This window comes from Lissotriton helveticus, chromosome 5_1, assembly GCF_964261635.1.
Source record: "Lissotriton helveticus chromosome 5_1, aLisHel1.1, whole genome shotgun sequence".
Taxonomy (NCBI): domain Eukaryota; kingdom Metazoa; phylum Chordata; class Amphibia; order Caudata; family Salamandridae; genus Lissotriton; species Lissotriton helveticus.
In genome coordinates, this window is record NC_136065.1 from 970,172,558 (window position 1) to 970,191,412 (window position 18,855).

An 18,855-nucleotide genomic window follows, 5' to 3' on the forward strand; every position below is an offset into this window, starting at 1 on the left:
TCCCGACGTTTCTGCTCTAGGCGAGCCTTGATCACGGGAGGCAGTCTCTGATTTCAAAAGAGCCCACGTGGCTTCCCTTCTTATCTAAGTGTAAAATATTTATATATATGTGTGTATCTCTTTTCTATAAATGACATGATATTGGGCACTGTACAGAAAATTCATTAAGGTCTTCTTCTCTGTATAAACTTAACTTTACTGAAAAGTAGCCATATCTATGCCAGGCTAACCACTTTCATTAAACAGAAAATCACACTAGCAGTGCTTGTAAACTGTTTACATGAGCAGAAATCCACTTCCCGGATCTGAACACCAGTTGAAGCCATCTGACGTCCCACTTTGCACCCACTTTATTTGTGTCATTTTTTAGGTCTCGCGTAGCGACGCAGCGCATGTGTACGCGCAGGACGGACTGCAATTGTGAACGCGCCCGTGAACATGCACGTACAGAAATGCGATGTGCACATCTCCTGTCCTCAGCAGCATCATGCAATTTCTTTTTTTTTAATGCGCACGTGCGCTCCTAGCGCGGTGCACTTTACACGTACAGCATGCCCCACTTACCGGCTCTTGTGGGGACTCTGCCCTGCTCCTCGGCTGGTCTCGCGTCTTCAGCCAGTCACTGCAGCAACACGCGGGGCTCCGTCTTGCTCACAGGAGCTCCGTCTGAAAACCTGCTTTTGCCGCACCATGCGGCATTCACGAAGGTGGGGTGGGATCCCGCCAGACTTCCTCTACTGCTTTATTTTGCCTAGGGTGCTTTGGCGGCCCTCTCCCTAGGCCGCATGAGCCACGCAGCACTCATTAAAGTACAGCGGCTTTTGAAGTCCGCACGTGCCACCACGGGGCACGAGCCGCAGAACACGCGAAAGTTCCAGGTACCGCGCATGCGCGGGCAACCCTCGGCCTCCCAGGTCTCCTCCCCGGCCCGAATGTGGAGATGCTTTCTGTTTTGCTTGTGGATTACTTGCAGTAAGTGTGTGCTCTTGAGTTCTCATGTGTTTATGTGTTTAGTAATGCTTAATCTCATATTTTCTTTACCGCTGTCTTTCTCAAAGGTATCATCTCCATGTGAATGGGTTGACAGAGCGTTTGTTTACTTGATGACATAGGATTTATTTTTGTGTTCCAGTATGTTCCTTTGATAAAGTCTGGCTTGATTTTGGATTCTAAAATGTCCAAATAAATTGATGGTGCTCTGCTACTTTTAGATTGAAGAATGTCTCCTGGTTTGATAATGTCCGAAGAAGTTTTGGACTCCTTACTATTTCAAAGACATATGGTGTCTGATCAGATTTGAATTCCTGAATCGAGCATATCTTTTGCCTGATGAGTGGGGGGCTTTGGGATTCCAGAAAGCCTCTTTTCAGATTACATTTGATTGACTTTTGTATTCCAGAACACTCTTTTAAAGATATTTTTTGCAACCTATGACATCATTCACCCATATCCCTTCAAGTGTGCTGGGGTCTGCCCACCTATCATAACCCAAAAATATAAAAATGTTAGCCTACCTGCAAAATGATAAGGGCATTTAAACACCTTAGAAATCTTAAAAACTTAAAGGACATTGAGGTTGGCAAGTTAGTTGAAATAGAGAAACAATATAGCAACTGTTGTTTGCCTTCAGAAGCAGTAGGTTGGCAGGGATAAACATGGAACCTCATTAAGCTGTCTGGCCGGTCTGCGTCTGACAGCTTAACACGCATCTTTGGGTTTAATGGGTGTATTAAAAGCCAAGTGCGTTGGCTTTCGAGACAGTACTTAATGACCAAATTGGCCTGCATTACGCCCCCAGCTGACCCCCCCTACAGACGGCAGAGCTCCACAGACAGAGCAGCCCCCGTCTGCAGCGCCTGGTTGCACCGGAGGGACTGACCCCCAGTGTGAGCCGGCACACTCCTGAGGCCCAGGCTGAGACGCCTACGTAACTTGAGCATCCAGGGATGCAGAAAGGGGCGCTGTGGGAACTGAAGGCCACACTTTGGTGGAAAGGGGGAGTGCGGAGTGTACTTCGGTCTGCTGAGACTGTGGATTAGAGAGGGAGGGTACACTGATGGCTCAGAAAGGCTGCACGTGTTGATTTGTCTACGGTGCTCTGTAATTAAAGCGATCCTTAAGTGTGTAAAGTGAAATATGTTAACTGTCAGCGTAGCACTCACTCCCCACTTACAATGATGTAATAACACAATGGACCAGAAGGTGATGATGTAAAATACAAACTGCGGCACCTCTGAACACACCAGCAAGGACGCCTATGCAGCATCTTCTAATGGGGCCTTCTGCTAGCTCAGGTGATGCCAACAGTGTCAATTCATCACAATCAAATAGTGGGAGGGATATCACACAGCCTGTGACGTCCCACTGATGACATCACAGGAAGTGAGAACATATGACCCATCACAGGAAGAGAGAACACACAATCCTTCCAACCTAGTAAAGGGCCCTGGTTCTAATTGGGACTTAAAAAACAACCATTTATTGAATACTCAGCAGAAATAGGGATACCCCTACTTGACAATCCGTAACAATACCTCATATTCAATGAATCCTGGCTAGTGTGTAATCTGTCATGGAGTCACATATGGGAACAGAGCCTTTCTTGGTGAGGGCAGGACTGTCTCCTTTTCAGCTCCTTTGTCCACGGTAGGCAGATATTTAATCATCGATATTTAAAAAGTCCTTACTGGGTATTTTAGCCTGGGCAGTGTATGCTCTGCTCTGCGAGGCGTGCTGTAGTCAGGTAGGCACTTGAAGCCCCGCCCACTCTCCACCCATATTTTTCATTGGCTTGTGTCATTGTCCACTGTACACTGTGGCTGTTCTTGCTCAATAGTCTTAGTAGTCCCTCCTTAGTACCACCTTGTCTCAATTTGTAACTTCACATGGAGACACCCCTGTTAAGAGTGTTGTTACTTGGTAAGCTTTGCTTTAATTACAGCCTCAGAAAACAGCAGCCAGCACATGCTCTCTCCTAATGCTTTTTAAAAAAAATTTTATAGCATAGGTGCTGGCATTTGCATGCAATCGGTCTCACATTTGGAAGAGTTTAAGCTATTGGCATTGTAAATGACAATGCCTTTTATTTATCTGTTTAAAACACAACACATAAATAAAAGGTATTGTCATTTACAATGCCAATAGCTCAAACTCTCATAAATGTGAGACCTATTGCATTGCAAATGCTTGTTTAATCAACCTGGTGATGGCATGACAGGTCTTAGATGATGGCGAACATTTATCAGGATTGACTGGACAAAACTGGTACTGAATGAAAAGAAAAAACTCAGTCAAAAACCTAGTTGTCAGGTGGGATAAAGACCTGACCGTTTCGGCCCAGGTTCGACAAGTCTCGGCTGCCTGTTTTGGAAAGCTGAGAACCATCAGAAAATTCCTGGACTTTCTGCCGGAAGAAAGCCGAAGGATCACGGTTCATGCCCTTGTGACCTTTCACCTTGACTAAGCTAACAACCTCTACCTGGGCTTGCTTAGGTGTCTGATCAGAAGGCTGAAAATGGTGCAGAACACTGCAGTGAGGCTTGTCCGCAAGGGCCCACTGCGCCATCACATCTCCCCACACCTCAAGCAACTCCATTGGCTCCCAGTCACAAGTAGGATTGAATACAAGGCCCTGACGATTGTGTTTCGTGCCAACCAGGGCAGGGGCCCTTACTACCTGAGGAAGAGACTTTGTCAAGAGTGGTCCATAAGATCCAATCACCAACGCTACCTCACTGTCCCCGCTTCTCCAAAGGCAGGGGGTAGGTCATTCTCGGTGGGGACCCCAAACTGTGGAATGACTTGCCTCCTCACTTACGCATGCTGAACTCTGAGCAGGAGTTCAGAAAGACACTGAAAACCTGGGTCTTTAAGCTAAGGGATTAGCGGTCTGGTTCTTCTTCTCTGTTGTCTTCCGTGCTAGTGCCGGGACACCTCGCTCGAGGTAGCTGAACGCTTTACAAATGCCCTTTATTATTATTATTATTATTATGATTATTAGGCCCGATTCACAGAACTAACTTAAGAAAAAATCCTAAACTTACTACCATTTTAGTATTCACAGAAGGCACTTACTCATTTTGGTATTCACAGAAGACACTTACTCATTTCGGTATTCACAGAAGTTAGGACTCCTAACTTTAGGACTCCTAAATGCCTTCTGTGAATACCGAAAGTCTTAAAATTAAGATTTTTCTCAGTTTAGTAGGAGTAAAGTTAGGACTCCTAACTTTAGGACTCCTAAATGCCTTCTGTGAATAACAAAAGTCTTAAAATTAGGATTTTTCTAAATTTAGTAGTAGTAAAGTTAGGACTCCTAACTTTAGGACTCCTAAATGCCTTCTGTGAATAACAAAAGTCTTAAAATTAGGATTTTTCTAAATTTAGTCGTAGTAAAGTTAGGACTCCTAACTTTAGGACTCCTAAATGCCTTCTGTGAATAACAAAAGTCTTAAAATTAGGATTTTTCTAAATTTAGTAGTAGTAAAGTTAGGACTCCTAACTTTAGGACTCCTAAATGCCTTCTGTGAATACCGAAAGTCTTAAAATTAGGATTTTTCTAAATTTAGTAGTAGTAAAGTTAGGACTCCTAACTTTAGGACTCCTAAATGCCTTCTGTGAATACCGAAAGTCTTAAAATTAGGATTTTTCTAAATTTAGTAGTAGTAAAGTTAGGACTCCTAACTTTAGGACTCCTAAATGCCTTCTGTGAATAATTAAAGTCTTAAAATTAGGATTTTTCTAAATTTAGTAGTAGTAAAGTTAGGACTCCTAACTTTAGGACTCCTAAATGCCTTCTGTGAATAATAAAAGTCTTAAAATTAGGATTTTTCTAAATTTAGTAGTAGTAAAGTTAGGACTACTAACTTTAGGACTCCTAAATGCCTTCTGTGAATAACAAAAGTCTTAAAATTAGGATTTTTCTAAATTTAGTAGAAGTAAAGTTAGGACTCCTAACTTTAGGACTCCTAAATGCCTTCTGTGAATACCAAAAGTCTTAAAATTAGGATTTTTCTAAATTTTATGGCAAGACCGGAGGCTCCTATTATGCTTTCTTATCTTGCATTTATTTTAACAGCAGCCAAGATAAGTAAAAAACTACAGTTCCCAGAGGGCCAGAAAACAAACTGGGCCATGGGAATGAGAAAGAACGAGAATACAGTAACCAATCACGGAAGACCTATTAGATAAAGACCCTAACTGACTGCGCAGCTTCCTCTTTTCTTGCTGCTCGCAGTCAGATAAGTGTCTTTATCTTTGCTCACAGTAATATTTTGTTGGTTTCATGTGTATTATGACCGTTTTTATGATATTTACTTTGTTATTGTGAAGCGCGTCCTCGCGCTATTGATTTCACGCTCTTCGCGTGTGTTTCATTTCAGCTCCGGTGCTTTGTTTTCCCCGCTCCCCCCCCTTTCAGCCTCCCATGGTACCGTCCTAGCGCGCGCTGCTTCGCGCGTCTTCCCCGACCTTCTCTCACCTCTTGGAGGCTTCTCCGGTTACCGGCTCCTCGCGTGCCTGCATTTTCAGTTCTGGTGCCCTGCTTCCTCCGTGTGTGAAGCCGTCTGACGCTCTCTGCCCGGCCCAGCCTTTAAACACGCCCCTGCTCACAAATTTAACCCTCGCCTACCTCCTGTTTCTGTGTTTCTTTCTGTCACAGCCTGGCTATGGAACTCGATAGTTCCTCTGAGTAAGTCCCCACCCAGGACTCTCAGTCCTTCAAGAAGGACTTAAATAAATGTATTAATAATTCTGTGGAAACAGCTGTGGAGGTATCCATGAAAAGAATGTCTAAAAATATGGAGAACTCCATGTTAAGCATCATGTCCAAAGTATTGGCCCAATCTGCGGGGGAAAGCAGAAAGAGAAAGGTGGAACACTCTGCTCAATCTCGTGTCTCTAAAAAAGCGTCATTGATTGGCGAGTCTTCCTCGCTTTTGACTGAGGACTCTGTTCCTCCCAGGCCTCCTACTAAGGAGGGGTTTGTTGGCTCCGAGGGCAAACGCAAACAAAAAGACAACCATGCAGAGTCTCCTAGGAGAAAATTAGTAATTTCCACCATATTGGACACAGATGATGATGATGATGCTAATTTTGATGACGCTGATCCATTAATTGACCTTTTTGACACGACTGACCCTTCCCCCCCCTCCTAAATCTTCTAAATTGGATTCCTTTTCTTTTGACCCAGTTTTTGATTCCGAAGGTTTTCCCATGTTTGATCCTTCTACTATTCGACACCCAAATTCTACTGAATGGCTTCCTTCTCACCATGTCGGAGAATATATCTCAGCCAGGTTACGTCTCCCTTTAGAGGCCCCAGTAAGAGCCAGGCTCAAATCTGAATGCCCTAAGCCTGCTCTTCCCGACAAAATCACTTTGGTTCCTTCCATTGACCAACCGCTCCTCACCTTCTTTTCCAAGTTTGGCAAGGACCCCCGTAGAGGGGTGGACAAGGCCTGGTCCACTTGCCAGGACAAATTGCTGGATATTGTGGGCCCTCTAGCCCATATTTTTGATTTGGCGGAATCCTCCCGCTTGGATGGTACTGAACTTTCTGCTGAGGAAGTCTCCATGTGGGCTCAACGCGCCTTCTGTCTTTTGGGTAATGCAAATTCCGCAATTACGCATGAACGTCGCAAGGGTCTCCTGATCAAATTGGATCCCAAACTCTCAAATCTAGCTCCTATGGAACCTGGCCCCAAGGCGAATGGTCTCCTATTCGGAGAAAATTTGGTTCGTGACCTCAGTAGATTCGTTTCTACTTTTGCTTCTTTGGACAAAGCCCAGCAAACAGTGAAAAAGGTTTTCGCCCCTCGGGTTTTTGGACGGGCCGCTCTTCCGGCCGTCCCTATAACCAAGGCTCCAGAGGTTCGTCCAGTAACAACCAGGACTACAAACCCCAATTTTATCCCCAACGTGGACGTGGCTTCCGAGGGAAAGGTCAACGAAACTATCGTCAAAACTCCCACCAGCAAGGTAAGCCTTTCTTCTTCCCCTCCTGTTGTCGGTCGCTTAAAACTGTTCCTTCAAAAATGGTGCACTCTCAGTGCAGACCCTTGGGTCTTAAACACGGTGCAAGGCTTCCAAATCGAGTTCATTTCTCCTCCCGTTCAGTCTTCTCTTCCCCCCCCCCTCGTCTTTTCAATTCTCATGGCATCTCAGATCTCGACCGAGATCGAGGCTCTACTCCAAAAAAGAGCAATTCAAATTTTTCCCTTCGACTCCTCAGGCTTTCTAAGCTCCATTTTTCTAGTTCAAAAGAAAAACAAGAAGCTCCGCACAGTCATCAACTTGAAGTGGTTCAACCAGTTTGTGGTTTACCGCCATTTCAAAATGGAAACCATTTTGCATCTGAGGGACACTCTTCGTCCCAACGATTGGATGGTCCGTTTGGATCTTCAGGATGCTTACCTCACGGTTCCCATTCATCACTCTCAATGGAAATATCTCCAGTTCCAGTGGGCAGGTGTCAACTATTGTTTCACCTCTCTTCCCTTTGGCTTATCATCCGCGCCCTGGTGCTTCACAAAACTCTTAAAACCAGTGGTCGCCTATCTTCGATCTCACGGCATCAGAATAATTATTTACTTGGACGATATCCTCCTCATGAATTCCGACAAACAGTCTCTCCTCTCCGACCTGCTGGTGACTCGGTCGCTTCTTTTGGACCTGGGTTTTCTCATCAATTCGGACAAGTCCTCTCTGATTCCATCTCAGAGCATGGAATTCTTGGGTTTTCTGGTGGACTCTGCTGCAGCGTCCCTTCGCCTTCCCCTCTCCAAAGTTTCCAAGATCAAAGCGGAGATTATATCCGTTCTTCAGTCCTCTCTTTTGTCCCTCCGATCCCTAGCGAGGATCGTCGGTCTCCTCTCCTCCTCCATTCAGGCCATCTTCCCTGGCCCTCTCCATTATCGCGCTCTTCAGCGCCTAAAGATTCAACACCTTTCGACAAGGCCTCGCTTATTCGGATCTCGTGGCTCTAGATCCCGAGTCCCGCACCGAGCTTCAGTGGTGGATAGACCATTTAGATGCGTGGAACGGACGCAATATCTTCGCCACTGCCCCCGATCTTGTCTTAGAATCCGATGCAAGCCTGTCGGGCTGGGGCGCCCGATGTGGACCAATCTCGACTGGAGGTTCATGGTCCGCCGAGGAGTCCAAGTTGCACATCAACTGTTTAGAGATGCTTGCAGGTTCCTTTGCGATCAAAAGCCTTACAAAAAACAGGATTCACTGTTCTATCCTCCTTCGTATGGACAATGTTTCTGCGGTCCGCTACATCAACCATCTCGGCGGAACAAGGTCCAAACCCCTAGCGGACTTAGCAAAGAGTCTGTGGGAGTTCTGTCTCGCACATCATCTTTCCTTGACTGCGGAATATCTCCCTGGAGATCTCAACAGCGTAGCGGATTGGCACTCGAGATTTCTTCGAGATTCCAGCGATTGGAAGCTCTGTCCATCCGTCTTCCTTTCTCTTTCCCATCTTTGGGGCCCTTTCTCTATCGATCTTTTTGCATCCCGGCTCAATTCACAATTGCCCCGGTTCTACAGTTGGCGCCCGGACCCCCTGGCCTTGGCGACAGACGCTTTCCTGCAGGATTGGTCTCGTCATCTACATTATGCCTTCCCTCCTTTTCTGATGATCAACAGGGTCCTTTCTCAGGTTCGCCGCCAGTCTTCGTCTCTGGTTCTTGTGGCCCCCTTCTGGCAAGCTCAAGTGTGGTTTCCGACTCTTCTCGAGATGGCAGTGGACTTCCCTGTCCTTCTTCCCTCCTTCGAGGATCTTTTGCTCAATCCCCAAGGCGTACAGCACAGTCTCATTCTCGACTCCTCCCTGCAGCTCTCGGCCTGGAAAGTTTCCGGCCTTCCACTTCTGACGTCCTCATTTCACAAGAGGCTTCGATCTTTATCAGCCAGGCCTGGGCTCCTGGAACCTCCAAAGCATACAAATCCGCCTGGTCTCTTTGGACAAGCTGGTGTTTGGAAAGGGACCTCGATCCCATTTCAGCCTCTCTGAATTTCATCATCAATTTCCTTGGTTCTCAAGCCAGTGCCGGTAAGGCTTATCGCACTATCAATCTCTATCGTTCAGCCATCTCTCTCTACCATTCCCAAATCGATGGTAAACCGGTTGGTGCTCACCCTCTGATTTGTCGTCTACTCAAAGGTGTTCGTTGTGCGAAACCACCGTTGGCTAAGTATACCTCTTTATGGGATGTTACAGTGGTTCTTAAATTGTTTTCTAATTGGCCAGACAATTCTGTTCTTTCACTCAAGATGCTATCTGCTAAACTTACCATGTTACTGTGTCTAGTTTCCATTAAGAGAGTTTCTGATGTTAAGGCTCTAGATGTTTCTGCTCGCCAATTCTCTCCTACAGGTGTTCTCTTTCAGATACGCAGACGTACTAAGACTCATTTGGATTCAGTGTTTTATCCTTATTTTCCAGCTCATCCCAAATTGTGTGTGGGACAATGTTTAAAAGTGTACGAACAACGAACTGCTGATCTCAGAACGCCCTCTCTTTCTCAACTCCTTATTTCCTTTCGTAAACCCCATCTTCCTGTCTCTTCTCCTATCCTTGCCCGTTGGGTCCGTTGGGTCATGTCTCTTGCCGGAATTGATGTCTCCGTTTTCGGGGCTCATTCGGCCAGGGGAGCCATGGCTTCTACAGCCTTTTGGTCTGGCTCTCGTATGGAGGACATCCTGAGATCAGCAGACTGGTCAAATGACAGTATCTTTCGCATGTTCTATTGTAAACCTGTTCATACTGTGGCTTCTGATGTTGTTAATATGCTTTAAACAAGCATAATAGGAGCCTCCGGTCTTGCCATAAAATGTAGATTTTTCTAGTATTCATGACGGAAAATCTTAATTTTATTAAAGACACGGAGGCGAGTATTATCCCGCCGCAACATTCTTAACATTTGTTCTCCCTCCCTACAGCGAATCCAGCCCTGCCACCGGCTTCATCTTAGAAGATCTTCCCTTCGACTCCTTCGATCTTCACCTCCGAGTTCTCCATCTCCAGCGCTCCTGGATCCTCCTCCTGGACTCCTGTTTGGCCTTCTTCCTTGGATTCCTTTGATACAAGACTTATGTTCCTGGACTTTGGCTATATCCTTAATCTTATTCATTTTCCCTTTGTTTAATGACTATGCTTGACCTGCTCGCCAGCGAAAAGAGGAATCTGCGCAGTCAGTTAGGGTCTTTATCTAATAGCTCTTCCGTGATTGGTTACTGTATTCTCGTTCTTTCTCATTCCCATGGCCCAGTTTGTTTTCTGGCCCTCTGGGAACTGTAGTTTTTTACTTATCTTGGCTGCTGTTAAAATAAATGCAAGATAAGAAAGCATAATACTCGCCTCCGTGTCTTTAATACAATTAAGATTTTCCGTCATGAATACTAGAAAAATCTACATTTAGTAGTAGTAAAGTTAGGACTCCTAACTTTAGGACTCCTAAATGCCTTCTGTGAATAATAAAAGTCTTAAAATTAGGATTTTTCTAAATTTAGTAGTAGTAAAGTTAGGACTCCTAACTTTAGGACTCCTAAATGCCTTCTGTGAATACCGAAAGTCTTAAAATTAGGATTTTTCTCTGTTTCGTAGTAGTAAAGTTGAGACAAATCCTAATTTTAAGACTTTCGTTATTCACCGCAGGCATTTAGGAGTCCGAAAATTAGGAGTCCTAACTTTACTACTACTAAATTGAGAAAAATCCTAATTTTAAGACTTTCAGTATTCACAGAAGGCATTTAGGAGTTCTAAAGTTAGGAGTCCTAACTTTACTACTACTAAACTGAGAAAAATCCTAATTTTAAGACTTTCAGTATTCACAGAAGGCATTTAGGAGTCTGAAAGTTAGGAGTCCTAACTTTACTACTACTAAATTGAGAAAAATCCTAATTTTAAGACTTTCGGTATTCACAGAAGGCATTTAGGAGTTCTAAAGTTAGGAGTCCTAACTTTACTACTACTAAACTGAGAAAAATCCTAATTTTAAGACTTTCGGTATTCACAGAAGGCATTTAGGAGTCCTAAAGTTAGAAGTCCTAACTTTACTACTACTAAAATGAGAAAAATCCTAACTTTAAGACTTTCGGTATTCACAGAAGGCATTTAGGAGTCCTAAAGTTAGGACTCCTAACTTCTGTGAATACCGAAATGAGTAAGTGCCTTCTGTGAATACCAAAATGAGTAAGTGCCTTCTGTGAATACCAAAATGGTAGTAAGTTTAGGATTTTGTCTTAAGTTAGTTCTGTGAATCGGGCCCGTTATTATTATTATAAGGAAGCGTTAGTGTGGACTATCTTTTCAGAGTCAGCAAACCTTTTGTGCTGTGCAGAGTGCACTGCTGTTGGTTTGGCTGTAAAGCACCTCAATACAAAATAGACATGGCAGGTATCCTGACCCCTCTGCTGTTCATATTGTTTCTGTTCCATTTGCCACGTTGGTTGACAGAAGCACATAGTTTACGCACTGCGTCATGTAACAACATCTGAATGCATTTTTTGTGCCTTGAAAAGTTACCAACTTCTAAAAATGCAAACCTTGAAGTGAGTAAAACGTTCATTCTGGACAAATATGCCGAATTCTTCCAAACAGAAGCTTTCATTAAAAAATCATTTGTTTGTCCTAAGGAAATCTGCTTTTCATGTCCATTCCTAATCAACCAATAGCGTGGCTAGCCATCGTGTGATAAGGGTTTGCACCTCGATTATTCCGGTGAAAGCTAGTCATGGCAAAAATAGTCATAAGTCACAGACAGGCTCTCTTATGCCAGGGACAGCCAGAAATTAGTAATTATGTCAATAACAGCTAGCAGTAAACTGGAATAATAGTTCCAGTTTAAGTAGCATGAAAATACTCCTGGGCAGCCGTTTATTGCAACAGAGAGGCAGGCACACACACCCAGATGCTTGCAGCCCACAATTTATATTTCCCAATAGATGTCAAAAGACCCTAGGACAATGATGTGACTTTCAGCCAATGTTTTCTTGTAGTTCCATACTAAGAATGGGACACAATAAAATCACAAGGGCAAGCATGCTGAACTCCAGAGCAGAAAATTACAACGAGCTCTGATGAAGATCAGCCTCATAACATGGAGTCATCTGCTAGCTATGTCCCGATGCACTGCGGCCATGGAAACATGGACATTTTCCTTTCATTGCATGTGAATGCACGGTGCTAAATATGGACAAAATTAAAGTTCTTTTGGCAGTCATATTAAAAGTACTGAACATGAGGGAACAAAGGATGGAAGATATTTAAAAATGACATGAGCTTTAGTTACCAGTACTTCTGGATCAACACATTCCCATTGATGTGCAGTAAATTTCAGACTTACAATGAATTTGTTAAACTATGGAAGCTCAAGCACAGCAATACAAAACTTACAAAAAGATTTTTGCTTGCCACACAAACATTGCTTATCTTTGTTACTTAGAAAAATTAAAAGTACTCTGTAGAGCGAAAATTCTCAAATAAAATATTTTTTTTTCCTTTTTGGGACAATGGAGTTTTGAGTTCGACCAACTAACATTTCAAGCTGCTATAGCAAACTACTGCAATTACTGGGATTCATTGATGGACCTGTCACACATCATATTCATCTTCACTTACCTTTGTCTTTTACCAAGGCCTCGAGTTCCTCTTTCAAACATTCATGCCAGTGTGTGATGTCTACATGTAGGGAATAATCACAGCACACATTGCTGTCAGCCCATTCTCTCCACTGATCATATGCCGTCACTAGGGTCATTCCATCTTCAGGAAATACATGGTCAACTGAGGATCAAAATTGAATGGTAGGTTAATTTAAATGTTCATGAAGTTGAATATAACACTTAAACATGAATGGTTTCTGAATTCTAACTCAGGAGTGCCTACATAGGAGGGACTTTAAGGACTTGCCTGAATGAAATAGTTGAGCAAAGTAGTTCAGTCGAGAAGTAATTTATGTTGTTTTCTCAGGTATGCATCATAGACATGGGGTAGCATTTCCAGACATCATTCATTTTATTTAAAATATACTTTAACATGTTGAAATATTAAAAATGCTACTCAAAAGAAAACCTTTCTTACAGTCCCCATCACGTGTGTATGCTACAATCTATACTGGCCGGCTTGTTAATCTATGTTATTAAAGCACAACATTAAACCAATTGAATAAACAGATTATTGAGTAAATCAAGAACAGCTTTAGCATTCAATGTACATTACTCTTTCGGGTCAGACTAGTCTGTTGTGAAGTCGAGCAATCAGAAACAGAAAATAAACATCTACACTTGAAAGCAACAAAAAGAAGTAAAAGATCTATGAGCAACCAATAAATAACATCCGAAAAACCTCAGATGACAGTCTGTGATGCTGATAAGCAATCTGACTCTAAAAATAAAGTTCCAAAGCAACAACGGCGGACCCCCTTAGCCGCACTTCTTTGCCTGTTCCTAAAAGTATAGTCGCTGTGCAGACCACCCCAACGCCAGCCTTTTAATGGCGTCACTGTACTCCAGATCAAAATAGTCAGATAACAAAATGGGGGTGCACAGCTTCAAGAAGTCCACTGAATCAATGTAAATAGAAAAGTAACTGCTTTATTCGAAAAAGTGTTTTTCATGAAAGTCAATTGTTTTTTACATAATCCAGCCAACCTGTTTCATCCCCGTAACAGGAACTTCTACAGGGCAAATGGAAAAGTGTCCCACATGCGAGTACACTTGAAGAGCAAATATAACAGCAGTAGTCGCTAGGATGTAAAAATGATGAAAACGGTGACCCTACCAATGAACAGCAGGCTCCTATCTGAACCTATATATAATCGTCAGTGTCAATTCCAGAGCTGGTTACAAGCGGGCAGGACCCAGACGAAATATGGTGGTCCCACCCACAGTGATACGTAAATAGTACAGAAATAGAATCCTGGGCTGTAACCTGGTCACCGTCGACTCAAAACACCAGCGGTGTTACCCAAAAACATCAAAGAAGTGAGAACTGTATGAATCTTCAGTCTTTATACTGAAACCTCGTACTGGTCAGACGTCAACTGTCTTTTAGGGATTCATTTTGAGTATAGTAGTGGTAGAGTGTTTGCACCATGACTGCACAGGATGAATGATCGGTGCGAGAATTTCCTCTATTGCAAGCGCAAGCGTTCCTGCGTTTCCCTCGGATGAAGCCTCATCGAATAAAGAAGTAACTTTTCGACTTTTCTATTTACATTGATTCAGTGGACTTCTTGAAGCTGTGCACCTTCATTTTGTTATCTGACTCCTAAAATATAGGGTAATTTTATATGGTAGATAGGAAATAGAAAGGAACAGAAACCTAGGAACATACACTGGAAGCTCAAATCATAGATGCAATGGGAACATTGATAAAACAAACTCAAAAAAGAAGAAAAAGTAGAAGATCTTTGAGATTTTGAAAAAAAGGTCTGTCTAGGTCAAAACAGCCACAAAAAAGAAGGAAGAAGAGAATAACATAGATAGGGGCAAGGATATTGAAACCAATAGGTTAAGTACAAACTTAAATAGATTAAATAACCAAATATAATCATGAGCTGAAGAAACTGAATCCTCTTCCCAATGCATTCCCTCCGTCGATTAACTAAAGCAAGGGAAGCATGTCAATTAGTATCTTAAAACTGAGTACTTCCATGGTTCTGGGAACTGATGAAGGATTTGCTAATAAATTAAGTCCAAATAAAAGAGAAATCACAAATGATTAATGTTAGAATTTGGGTTACTTGTTGACTGGGGTAAGAACTACAATCCTACTCAGGGTAAGAGGTAGGAAAACCCTAAAATAACGTGAGCTCACCCTCTGGCAGTTTGGCACAGAGCAGTCAGGCTAAACCTAGAGACAATGTGTAAAGTATTTGTGCAACACTTCAACAGTAATACTATGAAAAGACCACAAAAAAGATTTCACACCAGGTTAGAGGAATAGAACTTAATTTAATCAATAATACAGACCAAAGCCACAAAAATCCAATAAGTAGAACTTGAGATAGGAATTTTTGAAGAATAAACGTAAAATAGCGATTTGAAGCAATAAGCGCTTTTGGGATATCTGGTTGCACCAGACCGGGACAAAGTCAAGAGTGCAGGCAGACAATGATGGAGGCAGTGCTGGATACAGAGACCCAGTTAGGCCTGCTGAACAAAAGTACCCTAATCCTGGCTGCGTCAATGTGGAAGATGAAGACTGCAGTCGAAGCAATGCAGATATTCCTTGTTGTCATCGAGGATGCCATCAAAATAGCTGTGGAGACTTTGTATGGTGGTGGTTCCGAAGGCGATGCGTCAGAACATTCCACGAGGCAGAGACAATGTGCCAGGTCTGGTAATGCAACAGGAGTGATGCGCTTGTTCCAATTCATGCAACAGGAGCTATGCGCTGGTTCCAATCCATGCAACAGGGGCGATGCACCAGTTCTGAACCATGCCACGGCGTTAAAGCTCCAGTTTGACAGAGGATGCATGGGCTTTGCTGAGGCAAGCACCTTAGGCCTCACTTCCAAGGGTTCAGCACTGGGGTGGCTCAATTTGGCATGGCAGACTGACAGATAGAAGAGTCAAGGTGCAGAAGCAGGGAAGTTGGAAAAATGTTATGTCCCTGAGACTTCTGATCAGATAGCTCTTGGTGCCACTGTGGGTTCAAGTGAAAAAGGTCCAGTCCTTCTCACAGGCAGGGAAACAGCAGGAGGCAGGGCAGCACAGCAAGGCAGGAGTCCAGCAAAGCAGCAGTCCAGCAAAGTGGCAGTCCTTCAGCAGCACAACAGAGTCTTCACAGGTCCAGGAGTGTACTAAAGTGGTCCAGTACTTATCCCCAGTTTGGCCTTTGAAATGATGGAGACTTTGAAGACAGGTCTTTGAATTGCTCAGGGTCCTCCCTTCCTGCCCTGGCTCCAAACTCACTACAGGGCATATGCAGCCCTTTGTGTGGGGAGCAGACACAGCCTATTCAGGTGTAAGTGAGTCTGAGTCAAGCTTCTCCCTCCCATCCTGTCATTATAGCCCATCAGGTCACACCTAAGCTCCCATTGTCTTTGGCTGTCTAGGGGGAATACACAAGGCCCATCTATCACCCTTCACAGATGTGTATGAGAGACAGACAACAGGCACCAAATGGCCAAAGTAGGAAAATGTCAGCTTTATAAAAGTGCTACGCAAACAAATGATGGACGAAATGCTGAGTAAGTCATACATTCACCCCACAGTCGAGATCTGGGTTAAATCCATTGTTTTTTTGTGCGCCATGCCACCCCAGTATAGACCCAGCAATATGCTAATCAGTCTTGACCCTGTGCCTCATAGGAACAGTCCTGACCGAACTGCCAAGCCAGGTCCTTTCTGGACCAGAAACAAGCATCCTGGGACCGGTTCATGGGTATTATCCTTCATCAGTTAGGCTAGCTTGAATCCAGTGGCACAGTGAGCAAGAAACCACGTCTGGGCATACCCATCCCACTTAGGGTGAAAAGTGCTAGGCAAACAAATGATGGACGGAATGCTGAGTAAATCACACATTCACCCCCAGTCAAGAGACCTGGGTTCAATCCATTGTTCTTTTGATCACCATGCCACCCCAGTTTAGACCCAGCCATAAGCAAATCAGGCTTGATCCTGTGCCTCATGGGAACAGTCCATACTGAAGTGCTAAACCAGGTCCTCCCTGGACCGGAAACAAGTATCCTGGGACCGGTTTCTGGGTATTAACCTTCATCAGCCAGGCTAGATTGAATCCAGTAGCACAGTGAGCAAGGGACCCATGTCTGGGCATACTCAACCTTCTCCAGCCCCTGTACCACCACCCTCAAGATGACCAGCGCGCCCCACCATAGGTTGAACAAAATCTCAGAGACCTGCTGGATGTTTGCCTTCAACAATTCCAACCCCGTTACCGCCATCAACCGCAAACAGGGACTTCAACACCTGGATCACCTATTTGCACCAACAGCATGGTCCCTATCAAGAGCAACATCCAAAGAAAATCCTCCAAATATGCTAGCTGGTACACACAAGAACTCAGAACAGTGAAATGAGACAGCAAACAGCTGGATAGATGGCATGCCAGCAAGAACACCTCCAACAGGCCAGGCTTCAAGACCTGTATGACTGCCTGCTGATGTCAACAAAGAAGACAGCCCAAGCCACATGCATCGAAACCAGTGATAACAACACCAAGGAACTTTTTAACATCAGTAAGGATTTCTCCAACCCTGCTGCCAGTGAAAACAACAACACAACCTCAAAGGAGCTGTGCGACAACCTTGCCAACTTTTTCTAAGACAAGTTCACAACCATATACAGCAGATTTTAACCCCAACCTATACCTACAGACTTCCTCAACAGATGTGCTACCACTGCAACTGACATGAACCACAGACTGACCACCTGAACCTCCTCTCCACCCAGGACACCACCTCCACCATGAAATCCATCCACTCTGGAGCTAGACCCATGACCGCACCACATCTTCAACCTTAAAAATCAGCCAGCCAGGAACTCACCACCATGCTCAACACCTCTATCACAACTGTAACATTTCCTGATGCCTGGAACACACCAAAGTCAGACCACAACTTACAAACTCTCCACTGATCCTAGCAAACTCAAACACTACCAGCCAATCTCCCTGCTCCCATTCCCAGTAAAGGTATTGGAAAAGATCAACAAGCAACCCATGACACAACTGGAGCGTAACCAGCTACTCAACTCCTCCCAATCTGGCTTCTGCGCAATCACAGCATCCAAACTGCCCTGATCACAGCCACCGCCGACATTCAAACACTCTTAGACTGAGGAGTACCAACAGCTCTGCTCCTCCTCAACCTCTCGGCAGGCTTCAACACCGTATTCCACTCCATGCTGATAGACTCCACCATATTGGCATCCAATGGGACGCGCTCAGATAAATCACATCCTTCCTCACCAAAGGAACCGAGAGGATCCAATTCCCATGTTTCACCTCTGAACACAAGGCGATCACTTGCGGTGTCCCCCAGGGCTCAGGGCTCATCCTTCAGTTCCACGCTCTTCAGCACATAGATGACCTCGCTGGGCCAACATTGTCAGATCCCACAATTTCAACATAATTTTCTATTCAGATAACACCCAACTAACCCTCTCACTCACCAACGACCCCACCACCAACAGAACCAGCTTCCACAGATGTGTGACATGCGTCGCCAACTGGATGAAGAACAACTGCCTGCATCTGAACACAGTCAAGAAAGAAGTAATGATCTTCAGCAACAGCAGCAACACATGGAATTAATCCCGGTGGCCATAAGTTCTAGGACTTGCCACCACTCCCTCCAACCATGCCAGAAACCTTGGAATAATCATTGATAACAACCTCACCATGAAATCACAGATCAGAACTATCTCTTCCACCTGTTACCTCACTCCTCATGCTATGTAAAATCTTCAAGTGGCTACTCTTATACACGAGATGCACCATGACACAGGCCTGCATCACCAACTAACTGGACTACAACAATGCCCTCTACATAGAGATCATCATATACCTCCAGCAGAGACTTCAGACCATACAAAATGTCTCAGCCAGACTCATCTTTGGTCTACCCCCATGAACTCACACCCCACCTCAGGCCCCACCGCTGGCTCCACATACAGAGGGAGAAGCCAAATAAAGCTTCTGACTCACGCACAAAAGGCTCTCCACAACAAAGGACCCGCCTACATTAACCACCACCTGAACTTCCACAAACTGTTGAGAAGACTACGCTCTGCCTCTCTCTCACTTGCTCATACTCCTGAATCTACTGAAGCAGAAATGGAGGACAGTCCTTCTCCCAAATCGCAGCAAAGTCTTGGAAC

At 44.2% G+C, this 18,855-nt stretch overlaps 1 protein-coding gene across 1 annotated transcript in view; it reads right to left on the bottom strand.

The window, feature by feature from the left end:
• DPYSL4 (dihydropyrimidinase like 4) overlaps positions 1-18,855 on the bottom strand; it is a 255,676-nt gene that overhangs the window by 181,299 nt on the left and 55,522 nt on the right. Inside the window, exon 4 of the mRNA XM_078641144.1 lies at positions 12,629-12,793. Within this exon, the coding sequence (XP_078497270.1) occupies positions 12,629-12,793 (165 nt within the window). The remainder of the gene's footprint in view (positions 1-12,628; positions 12,794-18,855) is intronic.